Below are 26411 nucleotides of genomic sequence, written 5' to 3'. Positions count from 1 at the left end.
GTTAAATTACACAATTGAAAGCATATGTGTATTGTTTGTGTATTTATACACAAGCACTCATTCAGATAATTTAAAACAAATGTTCATTTACCTGTTACTACCACACACCAAATCTGGTCGTTGGTACTTCCTGGCTTGTGTAGCCTCTAGGTAACAAAAGTTCAACACTGCGCACGAGCATCCTGGAGCACTTCTGTTGTCTTTTGTACGTGTTTTTAGTTTTTACGTGCTTCTGAGTTTTTCCTGTGTTTTGGAGTTTGTACGTGCTATGGAGTTTTTACGTTTTTTCGAGTTTTTCCGTTTTTTGGAGTTTGTACATGCTTTGTCTCTAGGGGCCACCGTAAATATACTTTTATTTATTCACTCCACATAAAATGTAATAAATAAATCATATAATACAAAAACCAACATTTCAACTTTTAACTATTTAAATTTTCAGCTTTTTCCTTTTACAAATTTAAAGTGAAACAACACAATATAATTAAATATAAATTAAAATATGAAAACAAAAAGAACATTCACCTTCTCTGTCATATGGGCCCGCATGAATAAACTTTCTGAATCCTTTATCATCTGCAACTGAAAATAGTTGTGGATGATTAGTATTAGTGATGTGCGGATTGATCCTGAAATATATCGATATTTTTTAGTAATTTAGGGTTAATTTGTAGTTTATCATTAACAGCAACGTAGTGGAAAGAAACTATAACATTCGGATTGTCTACATTCAAAGGATCTACTTGCTCTTCCGCCTTTCATAGTCATGTGCGAAATACGGCTGTATAAATGTCTCGCAGCCCCTTGGCGCGCGCACTCACAACAATGGCTGAGCCTAATTGTGCGGACGTATTTTACCTCCACAAACAGCTGAGACGTGGTTTGGATACATGTGGCAAAAAAGTGCTCCACGAGTGAGGTGTTGTGGCTATACTTTCCCAACCTTGAAACCTCAGAATTAGGGAGACAATCAAAAGGGCACATTTTACAGTGTTTATTTATCGGATAAAATACGTTAAATGTCACCATCACCGAAACAGCGGGGGAGTCCAAATTCAGAGGCTGCTTCCACCTGAGGACCCGGCCTTCGCGGTCTAAAGAAAGCCAGGTAGTACGTCACGAGTTCCCTCGGTGGAGTGAAACTCAGCCGTCTGTTCCTTGCTATCTAAAATATAACCGGGCGCTGACGTAAACTCTCGACCGTCTCACACTTTCTTTAATTAGTTTTCTGTTTGATGTTTATTCAGCTGTGTGAAAACCCCGGAGGAACCCACCCGAGGGATTAATAAAGTTTAATTTAATCTAATCTAATAACTTTAATCTCAGCCAAACAGATTTACTCACGAACAAATAAAACACTGAAAAAGCCAAACAATAACATTTTTAAGTTATCAAAGTGACTTATATATCATGTTTAACCCGAGTAGTGAAAGACCGCGGGGGTTTGAAGACGATGTGTCGGCTCAGATATTTGAAGTTTACACAGCTACATTCTCACCTGACAATATGTCAAAAGTTGTTTTTTTCTTTTTGCGACCCAGAAAGAGAAATAAGAGTGATATTAAAACTAAGTAGCTGCCGCCATTGTTGGAAACTGGAATTGGCTCGGCGGCGCTATGAATTCTGCAATATGGTTTTTCAATTTTGTTGTCCAGGTGGAAATTCGGGAGAATGGTGGCTCCGGGATTCTCCTGGAAAAATCGAGAGGGTTGGCATGTATGGTTGTGGCAATATCACTAACCTTGTCAAACACCTCAGAGTAAATCATATCACAGAATATGACGAGTGTATGTTGAGACGAACTGAAGAGGAGGACAGGACAGGTGCTGCTAGGGCGAGACAGACGTCTCTCATGGAGTCCTTTAGTGCTGCAGGCAGGCAACGTGTTCAAATAGCGCACAACTTCAGTTTTTTTATTTCTATATGATGAGCTCTGCATTATTAAGTGATAAGAACAAGTAATCTGATGTCCTGTAATCATTATGACGCTATAATTTGAGATACAATAAATAAAATACGCTGTTTCCGGGCCGGCTAATAATAACGGTGACATTTAACCAGGGCTGTGCAGAGAGGTTTAAAGGGGCGGGTGCTCAAAGTTAAAAAGGGGCACATTGAACCAGGCTGAATAACAACAACACACATTCATCAAGAATCTAATATGGGCAACAAGGCAAAGCAAACGTAGCCGATGCTTTACCTGATGGGTACAATGTTGCTGTTGAGGGTGCTGTGGTTAGTGCTGGAGGGCAGGGCTGTGTTGATCTGAGACTGTAAACATTAAAAAGTCCATAGGAGAGATGGTAGCTGTGTCATGAGATAATAACAAAATGCAAAGATTGGTGACAGCGCTTGGAACCATAAGGCAACAAAAAACTGTGAGAAATAATTTAGGCTCTGCCTGTGAATCACTCTTTGCTTCTCTTCTTCCTTCCATCCCATCATTTCATATATCACTCTCCACTTGCTGTCTATCTGAGAACAAGGCACAACTTGCTATTGCAATAAACTATAATCTAATTATCCACACCTAACAACTCCAGCACTTAATCTAAAATAAAATGATGACAGAAAAATGTTATAGCCCTGCCTTTAGTAGCCTCACACAGCTCCTACTGTTTCCTCCTCATGTCCTTACCAGGCATGTCTGGACAATGTTATATCATGAGTAATATTTTTTTTAAAAATCCATCTAAATAAAACACACACATGCATGCACACACAGTGACATTTTAGACCTTCTTCAGAATACTGTATATACTATGGGCATCATGGTGCTGATCCAGAATCCTTACATTATTATTTATTACTAGAGCTACAATAATAAAGCAATGAGGAGGGGGAAGTAATAAATATGAAATAATGTATTTATGATGAGGGCAGCACGGTGGCACGGTGGTTAGCACTGTTGCCGCACAGCAAGAAGGTCCTGAGTTCAATTCCAACATCAGGCCGGGGTCTTTCTGTGTGGAGTTTGCATGTTCTCCCCGTGTTTGTGTGGGTTCTCTCCGGGTACTCCGGCTTCCTCCCACCGTCCAAAGACATGCAGCTTGAGGGGATAGGTTAATTGGATAATCCAAATTGTCACTAGGTGTGAATGTGAGTGCAAATGGTTGTTTGTCCCTGTGTGTCGGCCCTGCGACAGACTGGCGACCTGTCCAGGGTGTACCCCGCCTCTCGCCCTATGACAGCTGGGATAGGCTCCAGCGCCCCCCGCGACCCTGAAAAGGATAAGCGGAAGCGAAAGGATGGATGGATGGTATTTATGATGATTCCATTTGTTTCACTATCCACTCTGTGCAGGGGCAAAGCTTATTACATGTTTAAACTGTAGAGATACAATCATTTTACTGCTGTAAAATCCCAATTTTGTCTTATTTAAAATATAAATCTAATATAATCTGCTTCTTAATGCATGTTCTTTAAAATACAGCGTGTGTTTTTTTAATATATTATAATTATAATAATTATTATGTGGACATGCATATTAGATCGTTTTTTAGTGAAATATAATCCCTCCAGAAAGGCAGGAAAAGCCCGGAAACTTACTTTAAAACTAAATATGTTCCCTAAAACGGTGACAGAGCTACAGACCCATGACAGCCTTACACAGGTAGCCAGCAGCTATGACCAGCACTACCTGTGCAGTTAATAAAAGGACAGGTAATGTTTGTCGCGCTGTTGCACACACAGCACGCTCGTTTGTTTCAGTTCGTCAGTTGCAACAAGACAGCTTACCAACGTGTACGTAATAAGCTGATACTCCTGGGTGCTACACACTACAGTGTACGCTGTACACCTACTTACTGGTTGTGTCGCATCAGTCTGTGTCTCTCTTGTGTTTCTCCTGCAGCTCCGGACCACTAAAAATACGCGTGCTCTTTGTGAGTAAGTAACTTGTCTTCACTATGTTCCTATATACAGTGTGGTGCAAAAGTTTGGGCAACCTTATTAATAGTCATTATTTTCCTTTATGAATCGCTGTTACAGTAAAAAAATGTCACTTGCATATATCATATAGGAGACACACGCATTGATATACACTAAATATTTATTTCATGTCTCTTTTGTTGTGTTGCCAATTTATGCACCTGCTTGATTTAGTTTAAACAGTTATTGCACACTTTCTGTAAATCCAGTGAACTTCATTTCACTTCTCAAATATCACTGTGTGTGTCTCCTATATGATATATTTAACTGACAATTTTTATTGTGACAACCAATGATTTGTACAGGAAAATAATTACTTTTCACAATGTTGCCCAAACTTTTGCATCACACTGTATTAGTATGTTTTGTCATTAGTATAATATGAAATAAATTCTACTTGTGTCAAGTCAGGTGCCAATATTTGCTGTGTAGTAGAACTGAGACATTTGTCATTATAAATGTTTATTTGAAAAAATATATAAATTCAGTAACAAAAACATTCAACATAAATATATGAAATTTAACTATTTACAGAGAGACAGGAATAAAAAGGACCCAGCTTGGAGTGGAAGAGCCTCAGGGAGAAGGAGGAGAAAAATGAGAACATTGTTTCTGCCCTGGAGAGCTGCTGCCTCATCAGAAAACTACTGATCATTAGGGTCCAATGTTTCCAAATTTAACACACCTATGCTGTTTTCAAAAGCTAATTTATAAATTTGAAATTTCACGAATTCTCGTGTCTGAGGCGGCATGCTCTCCAGAGCAGGAACAAGGCTGAGGAGAAAATGCTCTGTTGGAGACGGGCGTGGCCTCTTTAGGGACTCAGGATGGCCAGCTCCACCGCCGATGGACCGTCCTGGGACCCGTCTCTCGCCCGCCTTCGAGCTGTCCTCCTCTGTGGGCCTGTAAAACACAGCACAAAACAACACAAAGAAATGAGAAGGAGGCTGCTACTAGATTTTCATTTTCAAAATTGAAAAAAACCAGGATATAAACAGATTGGTTGTAGATATTTAGTAAAGGTGATCACAAGGAAATCCAAGCAAGTAAAAAGCTGTCAGTGCTTGATGTTCATACCTGCGGGTGCAGCAGCAGGAGTGGAGGGACCAGGGACTGGGGAGCCAGGAGAAGCAACAGGGGAGGACTCTGCATGATTACTTGACTCTATCAAGACAATATTAAATGTTAACAGGTTGAAGACAATAGTCATTGAGAATATTATATTATTATATACTTATTATTATATACAGTGGTCTCCCATTTATTGCAGCACATGAACAGTAGTCACAGTTCTTACAAGTTGATTCTCAAAGTGCAAACCTTTGTCGATTTTAAAACGTAAAAGTATTATGCCGCGCTTTTTCTCCGTCTGCGGCGCCACTTTCGTGCGCCTTTTTCGCTCCCGGTGCAGGTGTCTATTTCCGAATGAGGGTCATAGTTATGGGTGTTTTTGTGCTGTTTTTTCTATTGGACGTGATGGTTATCAAAACCAAACATGATAAGTTTGACAAGCGCAGGAGACACGACACGGAGGAGATTTGTCATTTGGGCTGCAGAATGCAATGCGCATCGTTGAAAGCTGTACGGTGCAATAAAAAAAATCAGCGAAAAGGCGAAGCGGTGACGGATGAACAGCGGGGCTACTGTATACTGTTTATTAATAAACAAAATATATTCCTGTATGACAACACGCATAAATTAACTGCCTACATTAATTCATTGTAAACATACCTTCTGACTGACACTCCCCTGCTGCCTCTTCGGGCTGTCCCTGGTCCTCGGGGGAGAAGTTCCCCACGGTCTGCACCATATTTCCGCTAGTCTCCCGCGGGGTGAGGAAGGAGTCCAGAAACCCCATGACCGCGAAGAACTTCCATCTCCTCTCCGATCCTGCTGCAGACCCACTCCTCTTCTCCTTCTCTGTCCTCTTCTCCTTATTATAGGTGTCCCTGAGGCTCTTCCACTTTCTCCTGCAGATGTCCTCTGAATAAACGCATTATCTTGTTAGCGGAAAGGTATTTGTACATCAGTGGGAAAATAGCGGGACAGTAGGTGGGCTTGCTAGCTTTTGCGCGGCTTCATCGGGTCAGTCTGAAAATTAAAAAGAAGAATTTATGAACTTACCAGGTTGTCCGATCTCCTCACTTATGTGTCTCCAAGCTAGGTCCTTTTTATTCCTGTCTCGGTAGCAGTAGCAGCTAGCATCATACAGCTCGGGGTGATTAGCCACAGCACTGATTAGCTTTTCCTCCATACTGAATGAAGAATGGAGGGCTTTGGCTGGATCTGCCCCTTTGACCAAGGTCAGAGCCACGTCACCAGGCTCCTGATTGGTTGTCGCGGCGCGATTTGACGCTGGAGTTCAGTTCTTTCAACTGAGCGGTAGACACGAAATGCGCATATGCACAAAATGCAACACAAAAACTCACGCGCCTGGCTTTTTTCGCAAGTCAAACACGCCACACGCGCTACACTGACGCGCATTTCAGGCGTTTTCGCGACGCTTCTGCTTCCGAATTTTTGCGGGACCGCAATCGTGTGTCATCGCGCTTTTCCATTGACTTTACATGTAAACCTGACGCTCGCGTCCATCGTGTTCGGTGTGAACACACTGTTAAGCACAAGACTCGCGTGCGGAGTGAAGCGGAAAAAAAGTGCGAGAGAGAGGGTGAGAGAAAGAAAAAAAACCCCACGGCTCGCGTCGTTCACGTCAAAGACCCGGCTCTAAGAGCCATTTCGTTCACAACCGACACATCACTAGTGGGAACATTTCCTGTCCTGATAGCAGTGAGCGCTTTGGTGTGGGCGAGGTGCCCACGGCAGCACTGCTGCTTGGTGAGAAGAGCGATACGCCCTTTCACATCAAAACGTTGTCATAAATAAGTCTCCAATAACACCAGAAAAAGTCACCAGATTTGTCGCTAGTTGCTTTTTAGAAAAAAAGTCACTAAAGGGCTCTGAAAACTCACTAAATAAGTAGGCAACACTGCCCCTGGTGTGTGCGCTCACAACAATCCCATATGGAAAAGAAATAGTAAAAACTTATATGATTTACTCATCAAAGTGGCCACTTTCTTATTACTTTCATATATTGTTTTAGTAAGTATCCAAAACATACAAGTTTCATTTATATAATTTTTCAAGGGATCTTATATCTGTTTTCACTCTTGTATGTAGACCGATACAAACTTTATAAGATTTATAAATATCTTTTCCATATGGGATGGCTGAGCCTAAACGGAGTCATGTGAGGATGCATTTTACCTCCACAAACAGCCAAGACGCGATTTGCATGTTTACATGTGGCAAGACAGTGAGGTGCTGTGGCAACATCACTACCCTCGTCAAACACCTCAGAGTAAATCATATCACAGAATATGACGAGCTTATGTTGAGGCGAACTGAAGCGGAGGAGAGGACAGGTGCTGCCAGGGTGAGACACACGTCTGTCGCAGAGTCCTTCAGTGCTGCAGGCAACGTGTTCAAATAGTGCACAACTTCAGGTTTTTTATTTCTATGTGATAATTCTGCATCATTAAGCTATAAGAACAAATAGTCTGATGTCCTGTAATCATTATGAAGCTATTATTATATTGTTTGTTTGCATCCATGTTTGTACACGTTGTTTTCTGGACATGTCTTATGTGTCACTGAGTTACTGAGTGTGTTTCCATATTTGTAAACATTGTTAGGCATGTCAGTTTTGCCTTACCCTTGTGTATTTGCTGGCTTTTCCTTCTGGCTTTTCTAATGTTTCTGCCAATTGTTCACAGTTGAAAAACTAGTAGTTTTGAGAAAACTTTTTTCTGCTGGCCATTTTGCTTTTCTAAAATGTCTGCTTAAGTTATTACTTTTCTGCTAAATCATAGTATTTCTGCTACTATATTACATTTCTACTAAGTTCTACTAAGAGTTTCTATTTCTAAATTATACTACTGTTCTACTGTTACACCATTTCTTCCAAGTTTTCATGTTTGTGCTAAATATGAACATTTCTGCTGAATTACAATACTTCTGCTATGTTGTTATGTTTCAAATTCAAATTTTATTTGTCACACACACACACAACACAGTATGACATGGGGGTGAAATGCTTGTAGCTGTACAATGCCCGACCATTAAATAACACAAAAACGTTTTACAGTATTTACAATTTACAGGTTACTACAAAATTTACAAATTAACTTAGAAATTTACAGTAAAAAAATGTGCAAATAGCAGAAAGAGATTATAAGGATTATAAATTATAGGAAATGTGTGGTGGTGCATGTGGTGATGTGATGTGTGGGAGAGTCCGGTCCTACACCTGGTTCAGGGTCCGAATAGCCTGGGGGAAGAAGCTCCTCCTCATTCTCTCTGTTTTGGCCTTAAGGGAGCGGAAGCGCTTCCCAGACCTCAGCAGTGAGAAGAGAGTTTCTGCTAAGTTATTACCTTTTTTCTAAGTTGTTATGCTTCTGTAAAATTATTAAAAGTTCAACTACTTTTCAAATAATGACTTCAGCTTCTTCAGCTGTTTTCAGCAGACAGCTTCAGCTTTAAAGCATCCACACAGCATTTTTGCAGGAAATGCAAATTTTTCTAGTTATAATTATGATATTTAATAAACACACACTGTATTTTAAAGAACATACATTAAGAAACCAATTGTATTAAATTTTTATTTCAAATATATTTCATTATATTTTCTGTCATCATTTTATTATAGATTAAGTGCAAGAGTTGTTAAGTGTGGATACGCAGCCCTGCCCTCCTGCACTATCAGCAGTGGGAGCAGCAGAAACCCCTCAACAGCAACATTTTACCCCATCAGGTAAAACATAGGCTATGTTTGCTTTGCCTTATTGCCACCTCACAACAGTGATATAGTATGATGCAATCCCATATTAGATACTTGATGAATGTGTGTTGTTGTTATTCAGCCTGGTTCAATGTGCCCCTTTTTAACTTGAGCACCCGCCCCTTTAAACATCTCTGCATGGCCCTGACCAGGAGGGGAGAGAGACACACAAACAACGAGCGCTCCCGTCCATTATTCTTGCTAATGTGACAAGCTGCAAGCCTGCATCAACCACTTCCGTGAGTACAGAACTTTCTGGCTTTTATGGAATCGTGGTTAAACAACAGCGACGACAACAGCACGCTACACACTTTTCACCACGCCTTCATCGACAGAGACCGTGAATGCACTGGGAAGCAACATGGCGGCAGCTGGTGCCCTACAATCACCGTGAGGGCTGTTTCCCTGTGTCCCTACTACCTCCTCAGAGAATTCCCACAGCTTTTCATCATCTTGGCCCTGACAACATCAGCAATCGTTTGATCTATAGTGTTACATCATATTCTATAAGGATGTTATGTGTTTGTAGACTTTCTGCCCAGTTTGACCCATTTAGCAGACGTCAGCCTGTTTAAGGCTCTGATGTCTATTCTGTGTGACTTACAGCAGTTATGACATGGTCTGATTTTCTCACCCAATAAAGGAATATTTCATATATCAGTCTACTCTTCATTCTATCAGACACAGTTATCACAGCTCGTACATTTGCTTTATACACATATGTAAGCATTGAGCCAAATGTAATAATGCCAACGTATTAAACGAACAATATTTGTCTCTTATATATAACACATCTGTATACACACTCACAGATACTCGTCTTTGAGTGAAGATTTAAGGTGATAGGACATATAAACAACTGTTCAAGCTCACTGCTGTAATATATCATAATAATCTGACTATAACTTTAATATTGGCCATATTATATTTACATTACCACAGTGAGATGACTTTAGTCTCATGACCAACATCAGCTAATTGTTATTTACTAGCTAATCTTAAATGACTGTTCAGCACAGGAATGAAGCCCAACAATCATGTTTTACGGTCCTTTGGTCTCAAATGAACAAAACATGTTCTCCTTCGTTTCTGTCACACAAAGCTGTATGACACGTTTCTCGCGGTTAGTATCATGGTTGCTAGGCAACCTGAGCAGCGCGACGAAGGCAAGACCGTCCTATTTCACAAGCCTCTCACTTCCGCACTTCTCATACTTATAGTACGCACCGTGCGTAGTGCGCGTACTTCAAGCGTGCAGACCCTGAATTGGGACACAGCCTAGTGGTGCCGAGCTGGCGCACCGAGTAGTTCCTGTTACCTGCTGTGTGTCTGTTTTTACAGGTAAGCTGGGTTCCAAATAATACATATGTGATAGACAACAGTAGCAATCGAAAAGCTAGAGAGCCAGTTCACGAGTTTAAGGGTTGATAGCGACGAACCACCACCAGCTGTTGCTAAAAGCACCTTTGTTAGCTAGCAAAGTATTTACAAATAATTCTCCCGTTCATTGATCTGAGCATGCGCAGAATGACCCACAGCGCTCCTTTGATCTTCTTGAACGATCATCGTGACGTCACGGCGACGTCACAATGATCCTTTGAGAAGATCAAAGGATCATTGTTATGTCACAGCGACGTCACATTCTCTGCCACGCCCACCGAGTCTATAAATAGGAGCTCGTTCAACAGTTTACAGCAGAAAGAGACAGTTGTTTGAGACACAGCTACCCTTTGCATTTAAATCATTCAGAGATTTAACTTTTGGACACTTTTGAGCTTTAAACCTTTACAAAAATGTCACAGGGAGATCGGTCAAACATACTGGAGCGTATGAGAGAGCACCTCCGGCATCAAAACGCACGACTCATTGAACAAAACACACGACTCACCGAAGAACTCGAACGAGTGACTGAAATGTGCACAGAATTCAGTCACGATGTCACACAACTTGATCAAGAAAACGCACAACTCAAGCTAGAAAACGCACAACTCAGTCAAAACTACATAGAACTCAGTCAAGAATACACACAACAGAGGCAAGAGATGGCAGAACTCAGACAAACTGTGGAAAATCTTCAGCGCCCAGCGGTACGGGAACAAGAGAAAACAGAAAGAGAATCGCCTGGTTCGTGGGGTGTAAACCTACTTAAAGTAGGTTTAACTGTTGCCGGATGTGTCATTGCGTTTCCTGCAGCTTTCTGGGTCGCCTCTAAGATTTTCAGCTGAAGCGAATGTCCCGCTCTGTGGGGTCTGCCTCGAGGCCGGCGTCCGTCTGGGTCGATCCTTAATAGTCGTTTTTGCTGAGTTCTCATTGCTTCGAATCACGTGTCCATACCACCTCAGGCGGGATTCGAGCATCTTTTGAACTCGAGCCACAGTCCACCGACCTGTCATAAATACGCTGTGCTCTCCTTTATGTTTGATTTAATTTTGCCCCTCACCCCCCAACCAGTCATGGCAGAAGACCGCCCCTCCCTGAGCCTGGTTCTGCCAGAGGTTTCTTCCTGTTAAAAGGGAGTTTTTCCTCTCCACCGTTGCCAGAGTGCTTGCTCATAGGGGATCATTTGATTGTTGGGGCTGAATTTTTGGATTTCATTTAATTGGCTTAAACTGAAAAATCTAAAAATTCATGTGAGGGCTTCACATAGTGGAGAGCACTACATTTGCTAACTGCTCTTTGTTTATTTGTAGATTTTGTAGTTCTTCCTACTACAAAAACTACAAATGAAAACAAGGCAGTTAGCAGCAAATGAAAATAAATAAAACACTTAAAAAAAATCTGCTACTGCTCTGTGTGTTTACTTCAGTGAACACTTGTATGTTTTTGTGTTAGAAGATTATAGATTGTCCAAAATGTCCTACAGCCTGCCAGAGTACGAAATGAGGATAAAACAGGAAGTTTGACAGCAGTGAGTTCCTGCAGCGACCTCTCGTTTCTCTCCTCAGTGCTGCATGTTCGTGAACGTGAGCCTGGACGCGAAGGACGCGGTGAAAACTCTGAGCGCTGCAGTTCGGCTCCACCATACGGCAGGTGTCGCTCAGCAAAGCGATGCAGAAAAACAACAGAAACACCAAATAGGACAGATGTTTCAGGCACGAGACGTCCCTGGGCTTTCTGAGGGGACAACAACAACAATAATAATAACAATGTGCAGTAAAACATACACTCATTCTTTTCATTTATTAAGTTCCTGTGTTGTGTTGTTTGTGTTGTGCGTAGTGCCGACGCGGGACAGTTTGCAATTGTGTAGTGCTGTTGTTCTAAGTGTGACTGTGCAATGACAATAAAGAGTCTCTCGTCTCATCTTGACGATGAGCTCGTCCACCACAGCACTGAATCCAGCTCAGTTACAAGTTACAAAAGAAAATCATTTTTACTCGAGTACTAAAATTCATATTCAAGAAAACGCATGTTTCAGCTTCATTGCACGAGGCAGAGCAATTACGTTTCAGCGGACATCATGGCGTCCGCGTGTCCAGCTGTGGAGAGGACTCTTCTTTTGCCTTTCTTATCTTTACTAAGTAGAGACGTACAGGAAATAGTTGAGAGGGAAAGGGCCGGACTCAAACCCGTGCCGCTGCGTTCCAGCCATGTGGCATGTGGTCACCATGAGCTGAGCTCAGCCGACGTCAGAGACGCCTTTGAGTCAAACGTATGACACGTGTCCGTCTGTGGTCCTAGCTGCTGCCTCCTCGCTCCTTCAGCAGCTGCTTGAGGACACTGGACTGTTTCAGCGCTCTCAGGTTAGAGATGTCCTCCGCGATGACCGGGATCTCCTCGCCGCGATGCTCCTCGTCACCGTCGCCTTCCTCGCTGTCAGAGAGCGTGCACAGGAGAGCGTCGTTCTCGTACGTGGGGAAGTAATACCTGCGGAGCGAGACGACGTTTAGTGCTCAGGCTCAAATTAGTCCCAAAAAGGACGCCATTTTCATCAGCTGATAAAAATACTCCAAATGAAGTGTAAACATCTGTGGTGTTGACCACGTTCATCAGCAGCTGTACGCCAGCTTTAAAGCCCGCGCTCTCATTGGTTAATTCTGCAGGCGCTTCCTTAAACCTACTGCGGCTGGTCCCAGGCGGACATCTCTGTCAGTTTCATCACGTGACCTTCAGCCGCGATGTGACGCAGGGCGTCCGCCCGGCAGTCGAACATCCGCGTGCAGCCGTAGCAGTGGCTCTGATGGATCTGCCGCCGGATGAAGTTCACCAGTTTGACCTGCTGGTAGAACTTGAGGTCTGAGGGAGGACAGAACATTAGAAACACTCAGAAGGAAGAAATAGAAGCAAACTGCGCTCGAATTACCACGGCGATTTCACCCACTGAGCTCGGTCTTAAGGAGGTGGAGGTCGAAGCCGTGAGCCTCCTGCAAACACAAAACAGAAAGATGTCAGGGTCACGCACGCGACGCCCGTTACAGACTTCATAAATAACAAAACCAGAAAGCAGAGAGAAACTTTTCTGCCTCTCAGGTAAACTCGTCACTCGTGAGCACAAACTTAGAGTCACGTTTGGGAAACTGGTTCTGACTTTAAACCAGAACGTTTAATCAACGACAAAATCGGACTGCAGTCGACGTCCAATCCTAGATTTATTTATTGTTCACGAGTGTTAAGTCTAATTGTTGAATGTTGTCATCGTGTTTCTTAAATTTGTACGGTCTGAGTTCAACCTATAGGATCAAGACGTTCCTTTGTCTCTGACCTCTCCAGCCACTCTGTGCTGGGGGAGCTTTTATTGCAGATGCATCCTGACAGATCTGTTGTAAGCTTCCTGCTTTTATGACTGACACACACACACACACACACACACACACACACACACACACACACACACACACACACACACACACACACACACACACACACACACACACACACACACACGTCTTAGAACCATTGGGGGGTTTTACGTGGGAGGTGCTTGTGTTGTATTGTGTATTGTAACTGCCATGTCAATAAATAGCTACGGGGGAAGCTGCTCTTTGAAGGACTTCGGGCCTGAGACAGGACAGGGGCGTGGGCTCCAAGAGCTGGTTCTTGACCAAAGACTTCCCTCGTTAGCGAGTGAAAAACCGGTTGAAGATGTTCTGTTATGTCTTGTTTCCTTCATGATGAATAAGTCTCTAAACTAGCTGGGCATGTGGAAACAGACCCAACAACGAGGAAACATTTTTATTTGCTCGTTAAAGTTTTGACAATCATGTATTTATTTGGAAACTTTTCAAAATAAAAGGCGCTTCATTTTAAAAGCTCTTCAGCTTCGGTCCGTCTGTGTGTGAGGGCACTTTCTGAGTAAAATCCATGTTTTGTGCGAACGATGGATTCATATGTTTGCAGAGACCTCAGGAAGCAGATCGTTTCCTGTTAGTGTGCACTGTCTCCGTTCTCCCAGAAGCCTTTGCAGAATCGTTTCAGGGATGAAAAGCAGAAAACGATATTTTCCTTCTCTGAAACTTCTACGTTCCCGTACCTTCATATGCGCGTAGATCTGCTCCAACGTCTCCGATTGGTGATCACAGAACAGACACACTGCAGAGACCGGATGAGCCTGCCAGTCCGACCAATCACTGCGGACGATACAGAGATGAAACGAGCAGACTGAAAGCATTCACACAGGATCAGAGGAGGACTAGGAAGTGGACTTGATTGAAACTTTTGCATCCAGGCTGACACAGTAAATAAGAATATTATCAGGACGGACAATCCAAGGTTCAGTATCTTGGTTCAGGCTCAGACATGTCACTGAATGATGTTTATGGAATTATGCGTAAAAAGCAGCTTTTTGGGGGTTGGATCATAAGAGATGACTACAGGAAGCAAAGAAGCTTTTAGTCACATGATTTCAGGAAGCTCTACCTTCTGTCTGCTTTCATCTAACACACGTGAGGTTTCCAGGACTGATGGGAATCCTGCGGCGCGTTACCTGTTTGAGTGAACTCACCGACTGGGCCCGTGGAGTTGGTTTTGATGACGCTGCAGAAATCTGTGAGCGGCTGCTCGAGGAATCTGCCCTTCCAGTACAGCAAGTACCTGATGGAGGAAACTCGTCAGTAAAAACCGACTCACAGCCAGGTTTACCGGCGCACAGAAACACTTCGTCACGGTTCATAAAAGCAGCACACTAACAGGCGTGGACATGCTGGACTTGTTGTATATATTTATACTTGTAAGGTAAGGGTTTCCCCCCATCACCCCAAATAATTACAGGAAGTCTTTGGTGAAATGATCGAGTTCCAAATGCTAAAAACATCCAAACGTGTTCCCGAGAGTTAAACGAGTGAGCCGGAGCATGTGTGGCTCGTACTTTGGGACGTCTGCGATGAGTTTGACGTCGGCGATGACAAGCTTGTGCTCCATCAGCAGGTGTCTGAGGAGGACGTCTTTCCGCGGCGGTGGGACGGACTCAGAGCAGAACAGGCAGACCAGCGGCTCGGAGCCGGGACATTGAACACCGGGAGGGCTGGAGATGTCAGCCGGCTGATCGGGGAAACACAGCGGCTCCAGAATGCTGTCCTTACCTGAGAAAGCAGAAGAGAGACTACACCTTATATACCACACACACTCTACTCCAGACCAGGTGAGTCAAAACCAAGCGGAAGCGAGAATGTACAGCCTGGCATGAAGAAGCATTTCCCTCTGATCTACAAAAATCTGTCTGTATACAATTATTTTCATCACCCGTGGGGACAAAACTATGATCTAAAAGTAAAAAAATAAATAAATTAATGAATTAAATAACTCATTAATCGAACTCAGACTTTACACGCTGTTAAATCCTGAATAAACTTCACAGCTGTCAGACTGAGTACTGACTGAATATACAGATTGCTGTATAATCACAGTTAGCAGCCCAGCTATTTCCTAGCCTGCTAGCTTAGCCGGGCGGGTTCCCGCCTGCTTTTCTGATTTTTTTTAGCCTTTTTTCTGCTGATTGTGGATTCCCACAGACTCGGAGAGTCACCGACACCCAAACCTTTGCACGCAGACCACCAGATATCAGCATTAAAGCCGCGGACACGTTTAAAAGGTCACACTTACCGTCTTTACTCGGCTCGCTGGCGGCCATGTCTGGTGTCACGTGGTGCAAATAACACAAATCGTACCAATCGGAGGCCGTAAAATGCCAACGAAGCGCCTTCGCGGACCCCCGGTAAAACACGAATTAGAAAAGGTGCATTCAAGTGGTTCAAGGAAATATAAAAACTCAAGTTTCGATAGCTGAAGGTTAATTAATGTGAATGAAGTTGACTAACATGTAACGTTGGACGTTGTTGCATATATATAGCAAAGAATATAAATCACATGAACACTCAGATCCTCAAGATATAGCTGAGCGTGTTCTCTGAACATGAAAGTTTAGTGTTCATAAATACCCATTTATTAACATTACATTAGCATATGTGTCCTCCCCTCTATTACAAATTTTTAAATGAAACGTTATTTGTGAATGTGTACCATGTGTACAGGTGTAAGGCTCCCTAAAATAAAAGTCTGAAAATAACATTTGAGTTTCTGTACAGGGGGGCACAAGAAGGCTGGATATGGTGCAAATTCTTAAATAAATGACCCAAGTTTTATACGTGAAGTCAGTTTTAAGGTGGAGTGGCTGCTGATGACACACAGCTTGGATTCGGGAATTCACTGGAAGCACGTTGTGGTCAAAGACCACTGGGGGGCACAAACAGCTCAGTGTTCATCCTGCAGTCTGACTCACTCTGTTATTCTCAACAACAAAAAAAAACTATAGATAAAAGCAATGACAGCAATACTGCAGAAATAATAAACCTTTCTCCCTTTAAGCACAGAATGAAAATATGAAAACACACTGTCAGCTGTTTTTTTTAAATATTGCAAATACATACATGATGTGATGTCATGCCATGGTGATAATCTCATATATGACACGTTATTATGACTCTGTAATCACCGAAAAGTGCTCACAGTCAGTCTTTGTGACTGCAGTTTGTTAGTCCAGCATAAAGAACAAAGTATTTCACAAACACTTTTAACCAGTATATAAAAAAATATTTTGAGTTTTAAAAGTTCATGTTCACTGGCGCACACACTACCAGACACTCCTTCTCCATGCTTCATGGTGGGAACCATGCATGTAGAGACCATCGTTCACCTTTGTGGAACCAAAGATCTCAAATTTGGACTCATCACACCAAAGCACAGATGGTCTAATGTCCATTCCCTGTGTTTCTTGGCCCAAACTAATCTCCTCTGCTTGCTATTTGACCATAAAGGCCTGATTCACACAGTCTCCTCTGAACAGCTGATGTAGAGTGTGTCTGTTACTGGAGCTCTATGTGGCATTTATCTGCGCTCTGATCTGAGTAGCTGTTAACTTGTGATTTCTGAGGCTGGTGGATGAATGTATCCTCAGCAGCAGAGGGGACTCTGGCTCTTGCTTTCCTGGGGCGGTCCTCGTGTGAGCCAGTTTCTTTGTAGCGCTTTATGGTTTTTGTGAAGTTTTTGCAATTTCCTGGATTGACTGACCTTCAGTTCTTAAAGAAATGACAGACTGTTGTTTCCTTCGCTGATTGGTTCTTGCCATAATATGAATTCTAACAGTTGTCAAATAGAGCTGTCAGCTGTGTACTAGGCCTGCACAATAAATAAAAAATTTATTGTCATCGCAATATCAGCCTGTGCGATGGGCCCATTGCAAAAGACGGCGCAAACTGCGATAATTGGGTACCTTAAAATGTTTACGCACATGCTTTAAAGAATTTGCCAATCAAAGAAACCCCTTTACACATTTGACCAGTCGAACAGAGCCCTTCACGGCATTAACCAATCAAATGGATTAGAGGCCCGCCTCCTATGTAGGTGGGGAGCGAACAACGCTGCAGCGACGAGTCGGAGTTGTAATGGCTGAGAGCGAGACGCATGACGAGAACGCTACTGACTATGAACTCGTGGCTAAAAAATAGTACCTCGCTTATTTGGAGGTACTTTGGATTTGGTAAAGACGACGTTCTCCAAACACAGGTGCTCTGCAAAACTTGCCGAACACTCGTGGCAACCACCAGAGGAAACACGACTCCACCATCATCTTCAACACGACCACAGAGAACTGTTTGAAGAGTTCCAGAAAGACAGGGCTAGCTAATGTTGCTAATGTTAAGACAAAGAGCCCCGCAGTCCAACGGCCGTCTCTGTATCCGAGTTTTTAAAGTGGAACTCCTTATGAGAAAACGTGGAAGCGCTACAAAGAAATAACAGAGGCCATTACACATTTTTTGACAAAGACATGATGCCTATAAATACAGTTAGCAGGGAGGGCTTCACCAGTCTGATACATAAAGTGGACCGGAGATACCGCATCCCCTCAGGAAACTACTTTTCCCATGTCGCCATTCCACAAATGTACGAAACATGCCGCAAGACTAGGGTGGGTTTTAATAATCGATTCATCGATTAATATCGATTCTGGCTTGGATAACGTGATATCGATTCATTAAAATCCTGAATTGATTTTTTTAATATAAATGTATTTTGCCCGAAATTCCAGAATCTCAGGTGAAACTTCACAAAATTTTGACAACCACCAAACATTTAAAACAGTGAATGAGAGCAGGAACACAGATTCTGCACAGAGACGTAAACACAAAGCGCCGACGGATCAGGATCAGTGAGATGTGACTTTCTCACCCGACGGCACGGACACGCTCGGGGCTGAAAGCCGACAGCTCGCTGATTCTGATGTTTCGGCGGGTCCGCGCTTTGTGTTCACGCCGTTTTTGCACAGATTCTAAAGCTGTTAGTTTGATCTCTCTCCAAACAACATTGACCGAACCAGCAGCAAAAGAAGATCCAAACGCTTCACATAAACATCGTCATGGATTCACTCTGACTGTTGCTGTTTTGCTTCCACCAGGATAAAATCACACTTCATGCACAGCTCTCTCTCTCTCTCTGTACTTCAAGAACAGTTTCCCGTCTGTCCCCGAAATCTGTTTTCTGCATTATTTGCTTGGTTGTTACGCACAAGTCTACTGTTGTTTACAGCCTGTCGGCCGATGTTTTTTTTTACTTACTTCCAAAGAGAAAACCTAATTTCTGCCGTTCAATAGGCTTCTGAACAAATGTAAACTTTTTAAAATGATGCAAAACGCTGTCTCTAATAAAACCGCTGTAACTTCAGAGGCAATGTTCATAAGCTGGTTAATGGTTTTCTTTCGTTTTTGATGTACTGCAGAATATTTTTATAAAATCCAGGCCAGGAAAACCACCTTCATGTGTTTCTGTGTTTTATCTTCAGCTACTTTGACACAAAGGCCTCTGCTGTGACGCTCACACCTGTGATAAAGTCTTGCGTGTGTCAGCTTCCTTTTTATAGATACAAAAATATGTAAATGTACTGATCTGAATTATAATCTGACTGAGGCAAAATTTCCCAGATTTAAATCGAATCGAATCAAATTGAATCGAATCGTGTATCGAATCGATTCAGGACCTTGTGAATCGGATTCGAATCGATTCTAGAAATCATGGACGATACCCAGCCCTACACAAGACCGTCACATTTGAACTGAGCCAAGCTGAAAACTATGCTACAGACCTATGATCAAGTCGTACAACGGAGCCATATATGAGTTTCACAGTGCTCTTCCTCACCGAAGACTTTGAACTGAAAACACGGTGTCTAGAGACTGTGTGTTTTCCAAACTCTCACACTAGTGAAAATATAGCCCGTGTATTACGTGAGGTGCTGGCCAGCTGGGATCTTAAAGAAGACCCAAAAATTTTTATGGGGGCAATGTTTCAATGTTAAAGTGCACTTTGTTGTTACACTGCTAATACAGCAGCTTTCTTTAAATAAAACTGTTGCAGTAAAACGTAAATTATGTATTCGGGGTTTTTTGTTTGTTTTGCTATTTATTTTATCGCAAGTCATATCGTTATCGCAATATTGATCGCAGTTATCGCACATCGCAGGGTTTCCTAATATCGTGCAGCACTACTGCGTGCCACCCTGACTTCTAGTCCCAACCAGATTCAGAAGGCAAGAAATTCCAGGATTCCAGCTTTGGAGTTAACACACCTGTGAAGTGAAACCATGTCAGGTGACTACAGCATGAAGCTTGCTGAGAGAAGGCCGAGGGTTTAATTCCATGTGTTCATCCATAGTTTTGATGCCTCCAGTGAAAATCTGTAAATAGTCATTAAAATAAAGAAGAACCAAATATAAATATTATATATTTGTGATTGTTATTTATGTTTTTGCATATTTCAGTACTTATTTTTGAGAATTTCTTGTTCTATTAATTGTAGTTATTTGTAATGTTTTACTCGTTGTTTGGTAGCATGCTGCAATACTGAGACCTGAGAATGTCACGGTCTGTGTGGCAGACTGTGGGGGAGAAAGGACCTAAATGCTGGACTCTGTGCAGTAAACAGTGCGTTGATTTACAGTGAAGTAAATGTAACACACAACAAATCTCCAGTGCGCTCCCACGACTCCCGTGTCGCGCCTTCTCCCAAGTGTCTGTACTCTGCTCCCGAGTCTCCGCACTCTCCGTGCAAAAACAAAATCCTCTAGCAAACAGAGCCCCTAATCCCAACGGTTTCAAAGTCCGACCGCACGTCCAGCAGCGCTGTCAAAACAGTCCCCAAAAAACTGAAAAAATCAACCACAGTTCTGCCACAGTTTTGGCAGCTGGCCCAATGGACGGTGACGGCAGGAAAACAGCTCGAGCGGCCTGCCACAGGTCTGGCAGCTGTGGCATAGCAGTTCTGGTGGCCGGCCAGTGATCTGATGACAGCCTTGTAGTAGGTCCAGCCACGTAAGAGCTCCGATGGCCCATGGCGAAGCACTGCAGGTGGTTTGTGACACGCAGGCCGTGCTGGTGTGGCAGCTGCAGGCAGTGGAAATGATGGTGGTGTAGCAGCCACTGGGGGTAGATTGGACGGTGATGCAGCAGCAACAGGTAGGTAAAGTGATGGTGGCGTGGTTATGGCAGGCGGTTGAGCAGGTGAGGTCTCCAACATCATAGACACAGGAACAGCAGCACAATGCAGAAACAAACACATATCATATAACAAGAGTCATAAATGCTCATGGACCCTGGGTCGCTCAGACCCAGGTCCTGGACAGAGAATCTGTTTTTCATTCATATCATGTCAAATGGCTGAATGACAGTGAAGCTGAGTCTGAGCTCTCTTCTGCTTTAGTCATTTGTGGCACAAATTTAAAAAGTTTCTGGAAACATCCCTCAGAGGTTTTGGTCCATGTTGACATGACATCATCACACAGCTGCTCCAGATCCATGATGTGAATTTCCTGTTCAACCAAATTACATTCAACTCAGTTCACTTTTATTTATACAGCAAAAACAACAACAGTTGCCTCCAGGTACTTTATATTGTAGAGTAAGAACCTTATGATAATAAAGAGACAAAAGAGAAACTCCAACAATGACATGTGAGCAGCACTTTGGCGACAGTGGGAAGGAAAAACTCCCTTTTAACAGGAAGAAACCTCCAGCAGAACCAGGCTCAGGGAGGGGCGGGGCCATCTGCTGTGATTGGTTGGGGTGAGAGAAGGAAGACAGGATAAAGACATGCTGTGGAAGAGAGACAGAGGTTAATAACAGATATGATTCAATGCATAGAGGTCTGTTAATACATAGTGAGTGAAGAAGAAACACCCAGTGCATCATGGGAATCCCCCGGCAGCCTACGTCTATTGCAGCATAACTAAGGGAGGATTCAGGGTCACCTGGTCCAGCCCTAACTATATGCTTTAGCAAAAAGGAAAGTTTGAAGCCTAATCTTGAAATTAGAGATAGCGTCTGTCTCCTGAATCCAAACTGGAAGCTGGTTCCACAGAAGAGGGGCCTGAAAACTGAAGGCTCTGCCTCCCATTCTACTGTTAAATACTCTAGGAACAACAAGTAGGCCTGCAGAGCGAGAGCGAAGTGCTCTAATAGGGTGATATGGTGCTGTGGGGTCATAAATAATAAGTATGATTTAGTCTGATGCTTGCAGTGTTAGTGCAAACAAAATGGAAGGAAACAATAATCAAAGCAATCTGGATTCTTCCAGCAGTGTCACTAACACAGATGTAGTGATGGACAGGTGTGACACAGATGTTTCTGATGCCCCTCGTGGTTCTGTCAGGACATCATTAGAGTGACATGAAAACCTTCAGATGTTATGATGTTACTCTTTCAAACCCTTTCTCTCTCTCTGGAGGTGATGCTCTCTCGGCCTCCCTGCGGCTCCTTGTTCTGCTCGAGCAGGCCGCTCAGGTGCGTTCAGGTGCTGCATTATTCACACCGAGCCCGGGGGCTCTAATTAAACCCTGGAGAGAATTGGAATCGTATGCCCTTTTGTTTAAGTGCGCTTTTCACTTCTCTATGTGCACGGCGCTGTTGTACTACCGTGGCAGTATAATCATGGTCAAAATCGATGGGTTTGTCTTTGACGAGGATCTTCTTCTGCCATGCGTTTCTGAGGACGGTTTCCTTTGTTTTGAACAGAAGAAAACAGACGACAATGGAACGGAGAGCGGCATCAGCACCTGGCTTAGGACCGAGGGATCGGTGAGCCCGTTGTATTTGTGGGTCAGTGCCATCAGGTATTAGCCTCTCTCTTCTGATCACATTTTCAACAAAGCTCATTACCGAACTGCCCTCTTCTCCTTCTCCTTCTCGATCTAGACTGAAGGTCTTCTAGCCTTTCACACAAACGCGGGGGCAAGCTAAGATGTATGTTATGTATGTTACGTCGTTGTTTTAAAGTAAACTAACAAAATCCAGAGCGACTGCAGATATGTGTAATTTCGCATAAAATTACTCACCGTTCGCGATGAACACAGCTCTTGATAAACCTTGAACACGTGCTGTTGAATATGTCCGCTTGTGTAGAAGAAGGGAACTGTGAGCTGTTTACACGTCATCAAGTTGTATTTTACATCGACAGAACTTAAAATTATATTGTTTTTTGATTAAAAGAAGATTTTAAATTCAGACAAATCACAATTATATATTGAGTAAAGAGGCATAATTTATGTGTCACCCGAACTCAATAAAATAAAAATTTTAATTAGGAAGTCTAACAGTATTTATGAACTTGATTTTTCATTTCACAACAACATATATATGTAAGTAATGACTAAAGATCCCATTAATTACTTTTTAGAGTGACAGCCAATCACCTTCTCAGCAGAGCGCACAACACGCTGCAGTCTCTGTTTGTCCCTGATAGTGGCTCCAGCGTACCGCACGGTGATGGAGGAGGTGAGGATGGACTCGATGATTGCGGTGTAGAATTGCATCATCGTCCGTGTTGGCAGGTTGAATTTCTTCAGCTGCCTCAGGAAGTACATCCTCTGCTGGGCTTTCTTGATGACGGAGGTGATGGTGGGCTCCCACTTCAGGTCCTGAGTGATGGTGGTACCCAGGAAGCGGAATGAGTCCACAGAGGTGATGGGGGTGTCAGTCAGGATGATGGGGGGGAGTGGAGCTGTGTGCTTCCTGAAGTCCACAATAATCTCCACTGTCTTCTGGGCATTCAGCACCAGGTTGTTGTGGCTGCACCAGGACACCAGACGTTCAAAAGCAGAGCAGGAAACTGTTTTCTTTGTGAAAGTGGTCGCTGAGGAGTCCATGTGCGCTCAACGTGAGGTTCAGAGATTCAGCAATCCTAGTCATTATAATTTGAATGTGACTCATTGAGGGCTGAATAAAAACATTTTGTTCCCTGGCACATGTCTCTTCAGCTGAACAAGGAAATAATGACGACATTCAAGGATGTTCACAGAACGATTGAGAAGATGAAGGATAATGTCCAGCAAATTCAAATTTTATTTGTCACGTACACAGTCATACACAGTACGATATGTAGTGAAATGCTTGGACAACTGCTCGTGACCTAAAGAAAACAAAAAAGGAAAAGGCTATGAATAAGATAGGAAATAAATATGAAAAATTAAAAAGGGTAAATTTAACTAGGAAGGAATAAAATATAAATTAAGGTTAAAAATGAAATAACTGTACAACACAAATTAGAATGAAGGGTAAATTTAACTGGGAGAATAAGATAAAATATATAAATTAAAGTTGAAAATAAAATAACTGTACAACAAAATACACAATATAGAACTATATAAGAATGTATGAAGAAATATAAATAAATATATACACAATAACAGCAGCGTGATTTAAGTAATGAAGTGAAAACAAAGTCCAGAAAGTCCAGTGTGTGTGTAAGAACCATATGTGTGGGTCAGTGCTGTGTGGTGGTGTGATTGAGAGACCGTATCGCCTGCGGGAAGAAGCTCCTCCTCAGTCTCTCTGTGTTGGTCTTCAGGGAGCGGAATCGCTTTCCTGACCTCAGCAGAGAGAACAGTCTGTTGTTGGGATGGCTGAGGTCCTTCACCATCTTCCTGGCCTTGGTCCAGCACCGCCTGCTGTAGATTGAGTGCAGGTCAGGGAGCTCGGAGCGGATGGTGCGCTCAGCTGACCGCACAACCCTCTGTAGAGCTCGTCTGTCCTGCATGGTGCTGTTCCCGAACCAGGTTAAGATGTTTCCCGCCAGGATGCTCTCTATGGTGCAGGAGTAAAAGTTCCTGAGCACCTTGGAGGGCAGTTGGAAGTCTCTCAAGCGTCTGAGGTGGTAGAGACGCTGTCGGGCCTTTTTCACCACGGTGTTGATGTGACAGGACCATGACAGGTCCTGCGTGATGTGAACTCCGAGGTATTTGAAGCTGTCCACTCTCTCCACTGGGCACTCGTTGATGACGGGGGTCTGGTAGTTCCTCTCCTGCTTAGTGCTGAAGTCCACTATCAGCTCCTTTGTCTTACTGATGTTTAGAAGGAGGTTGTTCCTCTGGCACCAGTTCTCCAGATTCCTAATCTCCTTCAGGTAGGCCGTCTCGTTGTTATCAGAGATCAGGCCCACCACGACGGTGTCGTCAGCAAACTTGATGATGGTGGTGGAGCTGGTAGTGGCCACACAGTCATATGTGTACAAAGAGTACAGCAGGGGGCTCAGAACACACCCCTGGGGGGCTCCAGTGCTGAGAGTGGTGGAGGCTGAGACATGTCCACCCATCCTTACTGCCTGTGGTCTGCCAGTTAGGAAGTTGGAGATCCAGGCTCCCCTCGTCGTGAAAAGACTTGAAGCTCTGTGGAAACTGGTGTTTTTCCTCGACCAGAGGAAGGAAGTTCAGCTGTCTGATGTGAAAAAAGCTCTGGAGAATTTCCTAGAGACTTTGCAGAAAGCTGAACTACTGAACATCAAATTCACAGAGGCTCACAAGATGAATCAGATGTGGAAGAGTTTGAAAATCTGAACAAGAGCCTCACTGATGACTACATATCGCTGTCTGGGGCTCTACACATCGATCGGGAGATGAAGCTGGATAAACGAGAAAAAAATGTCCAAGCTGGAGGCAAAATTAGCAGAGCAGGAGGAGACACTGGAGGAGACACAGAAAGGAGTGGCATCAAATTCAGCCCAAGAAAATAACACGTTCTACTGTGTCCTGCAATGAAGATCAGACCACACATTATAGGAAACTTTGTTAAACCTCTGAAATCACAAAGTTTAAAATATTTGAGATTATTATAATTAACTAGCTCATGATGTGCTTCATTCTTCAACTTGATTTATATGTGATGTGTAAAAGTATAAAAGTCCTACGAATGTATTATTCTTGATCTTTGTGGTGTTTTCACTGTGAATTTTAATTCCAGAAAAGAAGAAGAAAACAGAAACACAGGAAAGGTTTTTCATCCGGCTCAGTGTTTCTCTGCAACAGCTGAACACTCGATCCGACTAGTTTGGCGTTTCAGCTCACCGATGCGACAGAAACATTAGTGGGAGATATTTCTTGGCAACTTTTAAAAGATTTGTCCAACTTATTCCAACGTAAACCCTGTCCGTGAAGCCAGGGGACATTTCATGGGCTTATGCGATTGGACGAGAGGGTGTAGTGCTACGTTATTAGCCAATGACTTGTCACGGTCCGGGGCAGCGGCCGTGTGAAGAGTGGAAAGGAGGACTCAAATTCAGCACTTACTCAGATGTGAAGGCGATTTATTGACAATATCAAACATAAAGTGGAGATGGCAAAACAGAACTAAGGATGAACTAAACTGGGAGAAACTACACAAAGGAGTGGCAAACCTGAACATGAAGGGAGAACAGCAGGGAGAGCACGCAGGGGATTTCACAGGGTATGAACACAGACGACGCGACGAGGAGCAGAGGAAAACACACACTATAAGTACACAAAGAGACACTGGGAAATCACACACAGGTGGGAGACACAGCTGGACCTGATTAACCTGACGAGACAGGGGAACACTAACACCAGGGACCAACAGAGGGAGCACAAACCCAAAACCCAGTATCTAAAATCCCAAAACACAAACCATCCCAAAACAGCCCAAGAATAATAAAGAGAATAATAACAATAAAGAACATAAACACAAAGTCACTGAGTCATGGCCGCAGGACCATGACATGACTGTTGATCACCACGCTGCATCCTCAGACTGCACAGTTTGAAGCAGATCAGATGAACGATTGTTAAATTAGATGAAAACCACACAGACACACATAGGCTCCTTGATTTATTAGAGATTCATTTAGCACTAGGACAAGAGGACACAAATTACATAACAAT

The 26411-nt window shown here is 43.2% G+C and overlaps 1 protein-coding gene and 1 long non-coding RNA gene across 4 annotated transcripts; one reads left to right on the top strand and one right to left on the bottom strand.

Moving 5' to 3' along the window:
* Positions 1-9839: 9839 nt before the first annotated feature.
* LOC146571648 (uncharacterized) lies at positions 9840-14016 on the top strand. The gene is made up of 2 exons (XR_014893152.1): positions 9840-10105; positions 11710-14016. It is a non-coding gene; the product is annotated as an uncharacterized LOC146571648 (long non-coding RNA).
* LOC146571647 (zinc finger protein 277-like) lies at positions 10116-15898 on the bottom strand. Of its 3 annotated transcripts, XM_085280918.1 has the most exons (6): positions 15069-15151; positions 14706-14794; positions 14235-14331; positions 13086-13128; positions 12826-13000; positions 10116-12631 (listed from the first exon to the last, which is right to left on the bottom strand). In XM_085280918.1, the coding sequence occupies exons 3-6, from the start codon at positions 14238-14240 to the stop codon at positions 12442-12444; spliced, it is 414 nt and encodes a 137-aa protein (XP_085137044.1). In that variant the 5' UTR covers positions 14241-14331; positions 14706-14794; positions 15069-15151; the 3' UTR covers positions 10116-12441. The 3 variants fall into 3 exon arrangements, with proteins under 3 accessions (XP_085137044.1, XP_085137042.1, XP_085137043.1); XM_085280916.1 differs by lacking the exons at positions 14706-14794; positions 15069-15151 and having other exon boundaries at positions 14235-14629; XM_085280917.1 differs by lacking the exons at positions 10116-12631; positions 12826-13000; positions 13086-13128; positions 14235-14331 and adding an exon at positions 15803-15898 and having other exon boundaries at positions 14373-14794; positions 15069-15282.
* Between the last annotated feature and the right edge of the window lie 10513 nt (positions 15899-26411).

Source organism: Mchenga conophoros, linkage group LG7 (genome assembly GCF_057382185.1).
Source record: "Mchenga conophoros isolate Kocher_MC1m ecotype Shallow Benthic linkage group LG7, M_conophoros_male_GT1.1, whole genome shotgun sequence".
NCBI classification, from domain to species: domain Eukaryota; kingdom Metazoa; phylum Chordata; class Actinopteri; order Cichliformes; family Cichlidae; genus Mchenga; species Mchenga conophoros.
Note: the sequence above shows the minus strand (reverse complement) of the source record. Positions and strands in the feature narration are given on the sequence as shown.